General features: G+C 48.5%; 1 protein-coding gene across 1 annotated transcript in view; it reads right to left on the minus strand.

The window, feature by feature from the left end:
• SLIT3 (slit guidance ligand 3) overlaps positions 1 to 13,334 on the minus strand; it is a 561,455-nt gene that overhangs the window by 459,264 nt on the left and 88,857 nt on the right. Inside the window, exon 4 of the mRNA XM_081035897.1 lies at positions 1,682 to 1,753. Within this exon, the coding sequence (XP_080892023.1) occupies positions 1,682 to 1,753 (72 nt within the window). The remainder of the gene's footprint in view (positions 1 to 1,681; positions 1,754 to 13,334) is intronic.

The following is a 13,334-nucleotide window of genomic DNA, read 5'->3' on the forward strand; positions in this document are numbered from 1 at the left end:
TGATGACACTCACATCACACTTTGTACCCTAGAAAACGCACGCATGCCTTTGTCTTACTGGACACTTATAGCTGCTAGTGAGGTAGGTAGAAGTTTTTCCCGATGAGCATATTTAGGCACAGAAGGGACAGTGGCTCTCCCAACCTCCCTCAGTAAGAAAGTGGAACACTCAGACCCCACCTGCTCAAAGCCTCCTAGCAGACCCAGCCCGAGGTGCCTTCTATTTGCCTAGAAAGCAATGCTGAGATTCCAGACAAATAGCAGATAGCCTGCATTATTTAGTTAGGAGCAGGTTGAGAAGGCACAATGGGTGAAGAGATGGCTATTTGGTGAGCTTTTAAAGAAGGAACTATACAGAGGAGAGGAAGTTCAAAATCAAGGTGGTTTCCCTGTATGCCCTCTTAGTATTGCTCACTCGGCCCTACTAGACTCTCACTGCGCTTCATCCACCCTCACACCCATCAAGGTGGATTCAGAGTGGAAGAGCGGAAAGGGAGGCGTATACTTCCCCACCTTTAGCAAAGTCGGCCAGGCGGATTGAGCAAGAGAAATGGAACACACAGCACGAGGAGAATTTCACAGAGTACTGGTGTGCCCTAGAGAAGGCAAGCGAGGTCACTGTACCATGGAAACACCAGCCAGACCTTGCCTATTCTTGCTCCAACAAAGCACCCTTACAAATACATTTATGTTTATAGTCTCACCGTGTGTGTACAGACGGATACAGTGATATAGATTCCTAATTCAGAACTCATTCTTCAGGGTACACAACGACACGTGGTTCATATTTCCCACTTTATCCCGGGAACTGCATGCACTGCTTGACTGCACAAGTTGCTGGTAAGCTCGGCCATTGGAAGTGAGAATGGTGGCCACCGCGTGGTGCCTCCCTAGTACCGTAAGAGTCTTCCCAGCCAGGCTATGGATCTCGCTGCCTGACTGCTAAGTAGCATGGCACTGTGTCACTCCATTCGGACAGGCAAGCCATGGGCACCCCACTTCACCCCACAATGTATGCTAGTCACTGCCAATAGGACTCTCAGGTTCAAAATCACGGAGCGGCTCACCGTCAATAATTTGCAGCCGCCTAACGCCCACAATACGTGAACCACAGTCCATCTGATGTACCTCTCCAGGTCCTGAGCTTCCAAATGCACACTCAGTAAACGCACAGAGGCCTCTCCAACTCCTCCCGCCGCATTACATCCTGGACCATTCCGGAACACAAAGCAAAATTCAAGGTGTTTCTTTTCCCACAAAACGGCAGACCTCCGACCCAGGGCTCCCAGACTGGCAGTGGTAGGAAGCAGGCGACATCCCGGACTTGTAGCCAGCAAGAAGGTAAGGCTGAAATGTTTAGTCCAAATCCATGCCTCGGAGATCACTGGGGGAGGGGGTCTCCCGTGAATAAAGTGACCTTGAATCCCCCCCTCAGGGCATTCCCCTGAGGTAAGTTCAGACCCAAGTTAAATGGCAGTGTTTCCTCCACTACCACAAGCTGCTAGTCCCCACTGGCCACTTTGGCCGTGATCCTGGGAGGGCAGGGTGGGGGCACAGCACACGAGGCCTAACTGCCCACGTCCTCACAGCCTGAGGCTCCACACACAAAAGCAACCACGTTCTCCACATGACCAAAGCCAGGCAAGACACCAGGCAGAGAACACGATTCAACTCTACTCACAGTCTGGTGAGCTTCGGCGTGCTCTGGAAAAGCAGTTCTGGAAGGACTTGGAGCTTATTCTTGTTCAGACGCCTAAAAAGGAAGAGAAGAAAGAGAGGGTGTCAATGGGACATTACAGTGAATCAAGCATTCAGACACCAGTTCAATCAGTCAATCAATCAACATGTATTAGGAGTCTTTCCTGATTGTTCCTCGTGGGATCCTTGGCACCTAGAAGGTGTATTCCGTGCTGCAAAGCTTGTAGTTTATCAAGTAGGGGATGAAAGGCGGAGGTCAGTCATAAGCAAGGACAGCCTGCCCACTGGCCTGCCCCATCAGGAGCCTGGGGGAGACACCGCAAAAGGATCACAACATTCTTTCCCACCGAGCCAGACAAGCCTTTGGAATTTTTCTCACCATGTGCTCCAGAGAGTTATTGTCAAGTGACAGAAGCGGCATGTGAAATAGGTGGCTAAAAAGAAATAAAATACCAGAGAGAAAATTCCAGATCCTAAATGGTGACGTGGGAGGGAGAGACAGCGGTTGCTATAGGAACAGAGACGAGGGCCAGGCACATCCCCATGGATTGGAGGGCCCAGTGGAATTTCTGCCAGCCTGGCTCTTTGGACCGGAGCAAGCAGGGCCCCTTTCGTGGGCCCTGGACACCTGTGCCTTCGTGGGCACCTTCTTCCATAAAATAATAAATAATAATAATGATAATAATAATATATTTTACAACTGTGTTGGTATAAAGTCCAATATGTTAATATTCTATATTATAACATGTCCTGTGACCTGAAAGTTCATTTTTTTCTTCTATTTTTAAAAGAAATTAAACCATTTCCATGGGCCCATCTAAATATCATTGGCCCTGGGCACTGTCTACACAGGCCCAAGGGTACAGCCGGCTCTGGGCCAGAGATCGCAGTTCTAGGAGATAAAACGCAGCCCGGTAGGGCTGTTCCAGGTTGGATGCTGCCAGCAGAGCTCGACTCTCCCCTGGGAATGCTCCATGCTAACGTCACAGAAAAGAAGGCAGCCTGGGTTTCCGAGGGATGCCGCGCTACTGTTGTGGTCTCCATGATGGCTGCCGTACTGGGGTCGTGCGGCCCAGAGGGAGACCCTGTTCCATGCTCCCTCCCACCCGAACTGGTGTCCCCACGTCTTCTGCCCCCAGAATCCTCAGCATCTCATTCCCCCAAATCTCCTGGGGCCAAAGACCAATTTCTAGCCTGGTTGAATTTCTCTGCTTAGCGTGAACGGTGTTTGCTTGGTTACGTGGGAGAACTGCAGCAGCGTCCAATCTGAGAGCAAAGCCGCCCGAAGGGAGAGAAAAGGTGAACTTCCTCTCAGCTTCTGGCCTCAGAGCTCACGCTCTCCCCACACACCAAGCAGCCACATTCCCTGGGTGGAATTTTGCCATTTCCCCTTCTCCATCCTAGGAGATAGCTGAACACTTCAGAAGGACAGGGGAGTAGAAGGAAGTCAAAAAGGGCAAAGCGTGTGAGAGAGGAGCATTGAAGACCTCAGAGCATACGGCTGCCGTCAGAAGTGTGCGGCTCGGCCCAGGGGCATCACGCAGTGTGTGGCAGGCGTGGACCAGTGGTGCTGCTGCTGTGACCCCTACGGGGACCTGGTCGGGATAAGCTCCGATTCCCTGGCCCCAACGGCGGCATGACTCCCACACCCATGTTCTTGTATGTCAGGTTTTTGTTTTGTTTTCTAAATTGTGGTTAAAAAAAAAAAAATCACACAACATAAAGCTGACCATGTTAACCATTTGAAGTGTGCGGTTCAGTACCATTAAGCATATTCACTTTGTTGTGCAACAGACCTCCAGCACTTAATCGTCTTGCAAAACGGAAAGGCTGCACCCGTGGAACAAGCCCCCGTTCCCCCCTACCACCCCCCCAATTCCCTGGAAGTCACCATCCCACCTTCTGTCTCAGGGCTCTTTTGATCACTCCTGGTATCCCCTCTTTAGTGTTCCTGTCACTCAAGTGGAAAGAAAGTGAAGCGCCCTGGGGAGAAGAGGGGGAGGAGGGATCTGGGACCTTCTATAGAGCAGTTCCCATACAGTCAGCGATAAGTCCCTTTAAATCACGAGGAAGCACTGACTGGTCCTGGAGAAGGCGTGGTGGCAAAACCGGGGCTGGCCAGGGCAAGGGTCAGGTCTGGCTATGTCACACTCTTGCTGTGGGAGCTCAGGGACGTTATCTGGCCCACTGAGCCTCAGTTTTCCATCTGCGTAGTAACCCTACTCACCGGTTGCCCCAAGTCTTAATGACACAGTGTATGCATAAGTGTTTAGCATTGCAATAACAGCACGGTGATAATACAAATGGTGCTTGTCGGAGTCCTCACTGCATGTCAGGTGCTGTGCTACATGCTGGATGGGCAGGACCTCAGGCAGCGGAGCTCGGAGGCGGGAGTTGTTAATTGTCTGCACCTGATAGGTAAGGACCTGAGGCCTAGAACTGGTGAGCACATTCCAGAAGACCGCAGTGTTAGGAAGTGTGGAGGCAGGCTTGGGACCCGGTGGTCCGCCTCCAGAGCCCTGGTTCTGAACCACTGTGTTACTGGCAGCCTTTCAATAAACAACTCCCTTCCCGGTTCCTTTCTTTTTCCTCGTCTTCCTTTCATCCAGGGTTGCCGCCCAGACAACCATCCACCCTGAGTGCACATCCCTCCTTGAAAAGGACTCTCTTGGAGGTCCCTGAGGCCAGAATTGGGACTCTTTGTGGGTCTGTCTAGAACCACTCTCTATTGTCCCAGCTGCACAAAGCCTAGTGACAGTTACACTCAGACAACCAAAACTCCAGTCTAGGCAAAAATCCTAAAATTCGGCCCACCGTTGCCTGCTGTGGGAAGGGTGTTTAGCATGCTAAAAGTCCAAAACCATAGTTGAAGCTAAAAATATAACCAGCCTGGCTCTAGGAAGGGAAGGAATCGTTTTCTGTTTTTTGCCGGTATTTGTGGCTAGACAAAAATAAAAACACAACCAAATTTAGCCATTTTTGCTCTGCCTGCTGCTTCATAAACCCTGACTGAGGATTCCAGGGTGGCTGGGCTGGGCCCGGCTCTTTTCCCCAAAGCCTCAGGGTCTTTCGGATCCAGCTTGGGCGGGCCACATGCGGGTTCTCTGATCACAAGGAGCTCCACACTCCATTTCATTTCCAGTTGATTCCAGAATTAATTCATGTTTCCTTAGTGAACCAAGCTGCCCTAGAAGGTCTTCCTGGAAGGGCTGATAAAGGCTCTGGGCTGCAGAAGGTGCACTTCTCATGTGGCTACTGTAAGAGCAGCTCCCAAACAGGGAAATGAACAGAATGAAATGTGCCGTTGTCCCGAGAGGGACAGGTAGGCACTGGGCTGCAGACAGTGGCTTTGGCCATGGTACCCACCATCGCTAATGCCATCTACTACTCTGTCACCCGGGGCCCAGAGGTGGCATTCTCCTGTCGTAGTTCAAGCTGGAAATAAAATCTGAGATGCCTGGACGGACAAAAGGACTGAAAGGGACCCATATGAGGACACACCTGAGGAGGTGGACAAAGGCTACAGGCCAGGTCGGCGATGGGATAAAGCCCCCCTGGGGGTCCTTCCTTTCCTCTAAGATCAACACACTTTCTGAACTTTCCTGCTGGAACAATGGGGAAAAGCAATGTCAAAAACCCACTGACTGCCAGTTGCAAGGCCACACTGCTTTTCATCCTGAACCGGGAAGCTTCAAGAGAGCCTGTCTGTAGTACCACAGATGACCTTCCTGGAGGTACCTGGGTGTAAGGTCTAATTAGAGGTTTATGGCACTTTGTTTGTTGAATTCATTCATTTATTTATCCATTCAACCATCCAACCATTAACTTACCCATTCATCCAACCACTATCTGTCCATCCGTCCATTCATGTATCTACCCATCCACCTATCGAACCATTCATTTATCCATCTAACCACCATCCATCCATCCATCCATCCATCCATCCATCCATCCATCCATCCATCCATCCATCATCTCTGCAGTCATTTTTCAATACGAATGTACAAAGATTAATAAGGTGCAGTCCTTTCCTGCATCTGCACAATAAAATGCAGATGATTAAGAATGTTAGATAATTAAGAATGTTTCTTGTGGAGGAAACAGACATGAGAACAAAAAGTTACACCATGATCTTGTAAGGAGATGTATTGCGGGAGCACAGAGGAGGGGCAGCTAACCCAGAGATGAGTAAAATAAGGCTTTTCAAAGATAGTGGTTTGGAGTTTGCTTTTGAAGCATAATTGTGACTCTTCTGGAGACAAGGACGAAGGTTTTAGACTTCAAGGGCAGTATGCGTGTGGCCATGGGGCACGAGGGGGTGGGGGCAGGGGACTGAAAAGCATTTGGGGAGCAGGCCTGCATTGCTGGAAAATGAAGGTGACGAGAAACACAAGCAATGCAGCTGTAGAGCTGGGGAGTGATCATGGCACAGGGGTTCTTGTGGGTCACGATGAAGGATTTGGGCTTGGCTGTTCCCGGAGTCATAGGGAGCCAGAAAAAGGGTGTGAGCAAGGACATGATAATGTGGTTTGGGTGTTGGAAAGTTCTCTGGAGTAGCAGTAAACCAGTTTGGGAAGAAGGTGACACTGGAAGCAAGGAGACCAGTTAAGAGAGTTCCTGAGTCATCAATGTGGCTGTGTGAGGACCTGGTTAGGATGGGAGTGAGACTGGAGTCAGGAGATAGACGGGATGTACAATCATCAGGGCTGTGGGACTGAATGCTTATGCTTACAAGGGTCGAGGGAGCACTGGAACTGGAGGTGCTAAAAGGACCCCTGCGACTCTTGCCTGGGTAACTAATCAGTTGAAATTACCGATCACCGCTGAAGGGAACAGAGAAGAGGGACCACCACGTGGAAGTTTCAGGGTTTCTGTACCACAGGAGTCTCTCCAATATGTCTGACAACTAACAGCAGTAGGTATTAAGAACATTAAGACCATGAGCCAGGCATGGTACTGACCACTTTACCATCTCATTTAATTCCCCAGAGAAACACTTCGCAGCTAGTAGGCTTAGTCACCCTAAGGAAACAGGCCTGAGAAGGGTAAGGCACTTGCCCAGAGTCAACCTTGACCAAAATGATGGTGGTGGGATTTGAACCCAGACATCTGAAACTACCTGTGCTCTTAGCTACTGTGGATAATGCTGACATTCAATCTAACCCTTCTTTATAGACTGTCTTAATGTGTTACCTGATGTGTGGATCTCATCCTTCTATTATGTTCATACGGTCCTCGAGAGTGGGCAACACATCTAATATTGGCTTGGTGTTCCAACTTCAGCTGAGACAGCCCCAGGCATGTAAGGGGAACTTCAATAAGAACCCCTTGAATTTCATGAATAAATCATAAAACAAGGATGGTCAATTTGGGGAGCCTGAAGAATCAGGTGAAGAAAGCCATCCTATCTGGAGGTGAACAGGACTTCCAGAAAGCCCACTTGCTTAAGTCTGTCTGTAGCCTCCAGAATCTTCTTGGAGACTCAGCTTCTAGACTCACCTGCCTTACTGACCTGCCAAGGCGTGCAGTGGATGGGGCTCAGAGCTTCCCCTCACTAGGTCAAGTGTGGGGTGAGAGGCCTCCAGGCCGGAAGGAAGCATGGTATGTCCGCAGCACGCCCCAGCACCACCGGGGCAAGTCCCTCCCTTATCTCAGGAGGTATGGAATGTCCAGCTGCCTATCTCCGCCTAAAGGAGGGGAAAAGTCAACGTGTGGGAACTTCTAAAAATCACCAGAATTGTTTGCTTTAATGACGAAGTTAATTGGGTCCCCTTCTCCAGGCACTTTCCTAGGCAGCCTGGATGCTTTCCACGTCTATTGGCACTTTCGGAAACACCAACTTGTCTAACACAACCAGGGCCAAAGCAGCTTTGTTACTCAGAATAGAAGTTCTAGGCCTCCCCTGATGGAGGGATGGAGAGGCCCAGGGCTCTCTGTGAGGTGGGACGCGAGGCAGGAAGCCCCGGGATGATGGCGGGCTCCAGGAGAAGGGTAGCACCAAACTGCAGAGGCCGGGAATCCCAGCTCAGAGGTGCCAACATCATCCATGAGGATGTACAGATGTCACTGTCCATCCAGGGAACTCTGTGAGCAGAGTCCAAAGAGCAGAGATTTTTGTCCTCAGACACTTGCTGTAGGTCACTAAAGGTCTCATATTTTTTTGGTTTCCTTGCCTGTCAAACAAAATTCAGGCTTTTTACCTGCTATGCAAATTTTCAGACTGCAAATTGGATGCATCCTGATCAGTTTGGTAAGGAACCTGATTTGTGATGGTTGTCGGTTTACACCACTGTCTTGCTCAGAAACGGTCCCCACATGTGTGAGAAGAAAGGCTATTTGCCTCCACACCCACGGTGATTTTGGTTGCTTGACTGGCTCTTCTTTGCCATTGAGATTTCCTGTTTTAGATTTTATTTTTATTTTTTGCTAGTAGCTTCATTGAGATCCCACTGGAGCCTCTTTTCAACAGCACTTCTGGACTAAGCAACAACTTATTTGAATGGTTTGGGAGCAAGTTGACCTGAGTCTTGTGTTCCACGGAATTCAGCATTTGTTCAGCGACATTTAGGTTGGCTTATGCCAGTTCTGAAAATCTGTTATGTTTAATCTGTAACTTCAAAGTGTCCTAATTAAAAACCTTTATTTTTGACATCTCTGTAGGAGAAATAACTTTGTAGCTGGTTTAAAACTCTCGCCTGTAAGCAGTTTTTCCCCCATGGAAGCTCTTTAAGAGAACCCTTTTTATAAAGAACTTTATTTAGGAACACAATGTCATGTAATAGCAACACAGGTGAGCTACATGAGAGGGCTGACTGATTTAACCCCTGCGTTGGGCTTTGCAGTGCTTCTCAAAGACTCAGTAAATGGTAACCATTGCAGCTACTAGTATTATCAGTATCATCATCCCTATATGCCCAGGAGGTCAGTAATATGGGAGATTTCTTTTTCCTTCAGAGGTGACTGTACTGGTCAGCGAGGCTATTAGCAGTAACAAATGAACCCCCAAATAGCTCTGAGTCAGCACAGTAGACCCAGATTCCACACTCATGTGAAACACTCGCCCCGTCTTGTAAGATGCCATAGAGGACTTGTGGTCTCCAAGGCCGCGTGGCAGCGGAAGAGAGGCAGGGAGGAGCCACACCAGGTCATCATTTCTTTGACAGAGTCATGACTCATATCACTTCTGCTCTCAATCTATTGACTAGAACGGGTCACATGGCCAAACCACTGCAAAGAAAGTTGGGAAATCCACAGGGGTACTTGAATATTTGGTATGAACTATCATAACAAACTTGCCTTAGCATCAAAGCAATAATAATGACCTCTGTGTTCTTGTTGTTTCTTCCTTCCTTCCTTTTTTCTATCAACATAGTGCATGTAATGGTGTGCTAAGTGCTGTGTGAGGTGTTTTATATGCATTATCTCATTTCACCCTAAAGCAACTCTTGAAGTAAACATTGTTATTGTCATTCTTTTACATACGGAAACGGAGACACAGAGAAGTTATGTAACTGTCTGAAGTCACACAGCTGATAGAGAAGGTCTGGACAGAGTTCTCTCTACCAAAATCTGTCCTTGAATCCTTCAGCATTCTGCTTCCTTAACTCTTTGGTGCTTGGCTGACCAGGAGGCATCACAGCAATCCTAGCAGGGAGGCCAGTAACAAGTATGTGCCCATTTTATAGCTGTAGAAACTGAGTCAAAGCAGACTAGAAAACTGACCCTGTGATCCCTTGGCCTTGCTGTCCAAAGCCTATTTAATGATGTCCCTCTGGCTGTAGAAGAAGTCTCTAAGGGCTCCTAGAAATCACTGCCCCCAAGGCAGGAGGAAAAATTCTGAGCCATCTTTTAAGAGCATTTATCTTCATTTCCCTCTCAGACCTAAACGGTCTGTCCTCGCAAAACTTCACCAAGGGTATTTCAGCCCCTGTCTGCCCTTGGAGGTCACTTTATCTCTAGATGTATAAGATGTATGATCAAACAATACGGTGAATGTTTAAATAAAAAAATTATTACAGTAAAAGACACATTGCTATTAATCCTTCTCAAAATACTCCCTCTCTCTTCGAACAAACTTATCCCGCCATTCTTGCCACTTTCTGAAGCAGTTCTGGAAGTCTTCTTTTGTGAGTGTCTTTAGTTGTGCTGTCGTGGCTGCCTTCATGTTCTAAATCGATTCAAAACGTTTACTTTTCATGGTCATTTTGACTTTGGGGAAGAGCCAGACGTCACACAGAGCCAGATCTCATAATATTTTTATTTGACAGAAATTGCTGTACCAGAAGTGATGTGTGACACTGAGCCTTTCTATTGTGATCAGAAAATACGGTGAATGCTGCTGCCGAGTGTCATCCAATGGAAAGGCAGGGATCTTCGACATGGGAAGGGCGCATCAAACCTTAGTAAGTGTGTGTTCAGTGCAGTCAGTCGGGTGTTAGCTATGGTTGAGAGAAGGTGTGTTTTAAAATGTGCCATAAATCATCCTCCATCATGACAATGCTCCGTGTCACACATCACTTCTGGTATATGGCAATTTCTGTCAAATAAAAACATTATGGTGTGTCCTCATCCACCTTATTCACCAGATCTGGCACCATGTGACTTCTGGTTCTTCTCCAAAGTCAAAATGATTCAGGACATCGAGGCAGCCATGACAGCATAACTAAAGACACTCACAAAAGAGGACTTCCAGAACTGTTTCAGAAAGTGGCGAGAATGATGGGATACGTGTATTCGAAGCGAGGGGGTTATTTTGAGGGGTATTAATGTTAATGTGTCTTTTACTGTATTTTTTAAAAATTTTTATTAAACGTTCACCATAAGTTTTGATCACACCTCATATAGAGTTCTAGAGAGCTCAGGGGCTCGCCCAGGATCTCACCTTACTGGGATCCAACTCAGAACTTCAGCATGAAAAGAAAACAAGCACAAAGACCTCCAAACAACCCCTTTAGAACTTTGCCGCACCTCACATTGGACCAATTTTCCTCCAATTACATGGTTGTTAGGAAGAAAGCAGAGCACATCAGTGGCCTGAGCCTGCCTTGTCTCTGACCCCTGTTCCTACTGCTTCCGCATGCTCAAATACAGTCCAGAAGACCTTGACTTCCCAGAGGAGAGAAAGGGGTGGGGGAAAGAGTGGAAGGAGTTCTATCTACACAGCAGCAGCGGACACTAGTGGCTCTGCAGAGCACAAGGCAAAGGGCACCGAGCATACCCTGGCTCCAGGGTGGGAAACCCACAGGCCTAAGTCATGTTTGCCTAGAACAATGCAAGGAACTCCAGGAGATGTGACCAACAGGCTGCTATCTAGGACTAAATTCATGAGCCAGAGTCTCTGAGGATCCCCAGCAGATTGTACATAGAACTACATTAGTACATTGAGGGCTCAGACTTCAGGAAAACATGTGTAGGGTGGGAGAAGACAATACTTTACACATGTGTGTGAATGCCCATACATAAACATGCAACACACATGCAACATACACTGCAAACACAATGCACATGCCCTGTCAGAGTCACGCATACCCTTCTGAGCTGGCCAGAACCATTCCAGGTGGCCAGACCATGTGGCTGTGGCCCAAGCTCAGATCCCCTTAGCAATGTCTTCACCCCACATTTCTAAGGTGGCCAATAGGGCACGCAGCGCCCCAGACTCAAGAATCATGCCTCCATCTTTTCTGAGACTCTCCCACTCTGTATCTTGCCAAATGCAGGGTTCTGCACTCACCCCTCCCTTCTCTGGGAGTTCTCTCTGCTCTGCTACCAGGGTGGCAGCTACAGAGGTGTTAAGATGGAAGTATTATGAAGGAAGAGCAGACAGGATTTGCTGATGGACTGGAAATGAGGCATGGGAGGGGGAAGGGGGGCAATTAGGGTAACGGTGAGGTTTTGGCCTGTGTATCTGACACTTAGAATTGTTGTCACCAGAGATGGGGGAAGACTGGACACAGCAGTTTGGAGGGGACTCAATGTGGACATGTTACATTTGATATGTCTATAAATATCCAAGAGTAGATACGTCATGGACAATTGGACATGCAAATCTGAGCTTCAGGGATAAGACCAAGGTAGACAGGTAGAAGGTATTTAAAGCCACGAACCTGGATGTGGTCATCATAGGAGATGAAGAAAAGAAGGGAAGAGGAGAAAAGTCCGAGTGCTGGGCTGCACTGGAGAATAGGGTCTGGAGGAAACAGCTTTCAGTGTGGTAGGAGGAGAAGCGAGAGCGAGTGGAGATGTGGAAGCCAAGTGAGAAAGGGCTCCAAGGAGAGAGGGCGGGCGGGGTTGATTTGTCAAATGCTGTGCCGAGGAGGACGTTGGAGTTGGCAAAGTGGAGCTCATTTTGTAACCCGGAAAGAGCAGCCTGGTACAGACGAAGGCAAGAACTGTGAACTGGAGTGGTTCGAGGAAGAGCCGGGAGAGAAAATCAAGGGAAACCAATGATTTTGAGAGATTTTGCTCTAAAGGGGGACAGAAAATAGGTTGATAGCCAGCAGGAAATTTGGGGTCAAGAAAGGTTCTGTTGCTTTATTTTTTAAGATGAGGGAAATTGCTTATACTGATTGGAGTGCCCTGGAAAATAGGGCAAATTGATGATGCAAAGGAGAAGGGGGAAATCTTAGAGACTCACAAATAGGTGACAGGAAAGCCCAGGGCACAAGGGTTGGCAGTGGCCTGACAGGGCCAACAGCAGGGGGCGGGGGGCACAGAGGTGAGGGGACAGTGTATGGCAGATACGGTGCTGGGAGTCTGTGGAAGCCTTTTCCGACTACGATTTTCTCAGTGAAAAAGGAAGCTAGATCCTGAGCAGAGACAGAGGAGGGGATGGAGGTGTTTGATGACTGAGAAGAGAAAGTGAGAAATAGTCGTCTAGGAAAGAGCAGGGCAGTGAATTGACTAGGAAAGGCTGGCGGGTTGGCGGGAGGCAGCCAGTCTCACTCGAGGGTAGTGGCCCTGAGTTGTGAGTGAGATTTGTCCACATAAACACGTGTTTATTCTCCGGTCATCTCCAAGTTGCCTGGGTGGCAGGGTGCAAACCACCCAAGATTGAAATCAGCCAAGATTAGGGTTTATCCAGGTAACAATGGAGGAAGACAGGAGCAAGGGAGTCCAGGAGATTTGCTTATAGTAATTGGGAAAAGGGGCCGTGAAATATATGCTGACTGAAGTAAGGGAGGTTGCTACGGTCTGAATGTCTGCGACCCTCCACCCAATTCATGTTGAAATCCTAACCCCCAAGGTGATGGCAGTAGGAGACGGGGCCTTGGGGAGTTGATTAGGACACTGGAGCAGAACCCTTCTGCACAGGATCAGTACCTTTATCAAAGAGGCTCCAAAGAGTGCCCTCGCCCCTTCCCCCATGTGAGGAGACAGCAAGGGGCTGGCTGTCTGCAACGAGGAAGAGGGTCCTCACCAGAACCCCACCATGCCGGCACCCCGCTCTCAGACTTCCAGCCTCCAGAGCTATGAGAACCAAATCTCCGCTGTTTATAAGCTACCCAGTATTGTGTTAAGGAAGCCAGGACAGATGAAGACGGTGGTGATTAGGCGGATGTGGGCCTGAGCCTTAGGGAAGCCAGGCTACGGTCCTAGCTCGGCCACCAAGAGCTGTGTGACTGTGTAAACAGAGCAGC

The sequence above is a fragment of the Rhinolophus hipposideros genome (genome assembly GCF_964194185.1).
Source record: "Rhinolophus hipposideros genome assembly, chromosome: 23".
NCBI lineage: Eukaryota > Metazoa > Chordata > Mammalia > Chiroptera > Rhinolophidae > Rhinolophus > Rhinolophus hipposideros.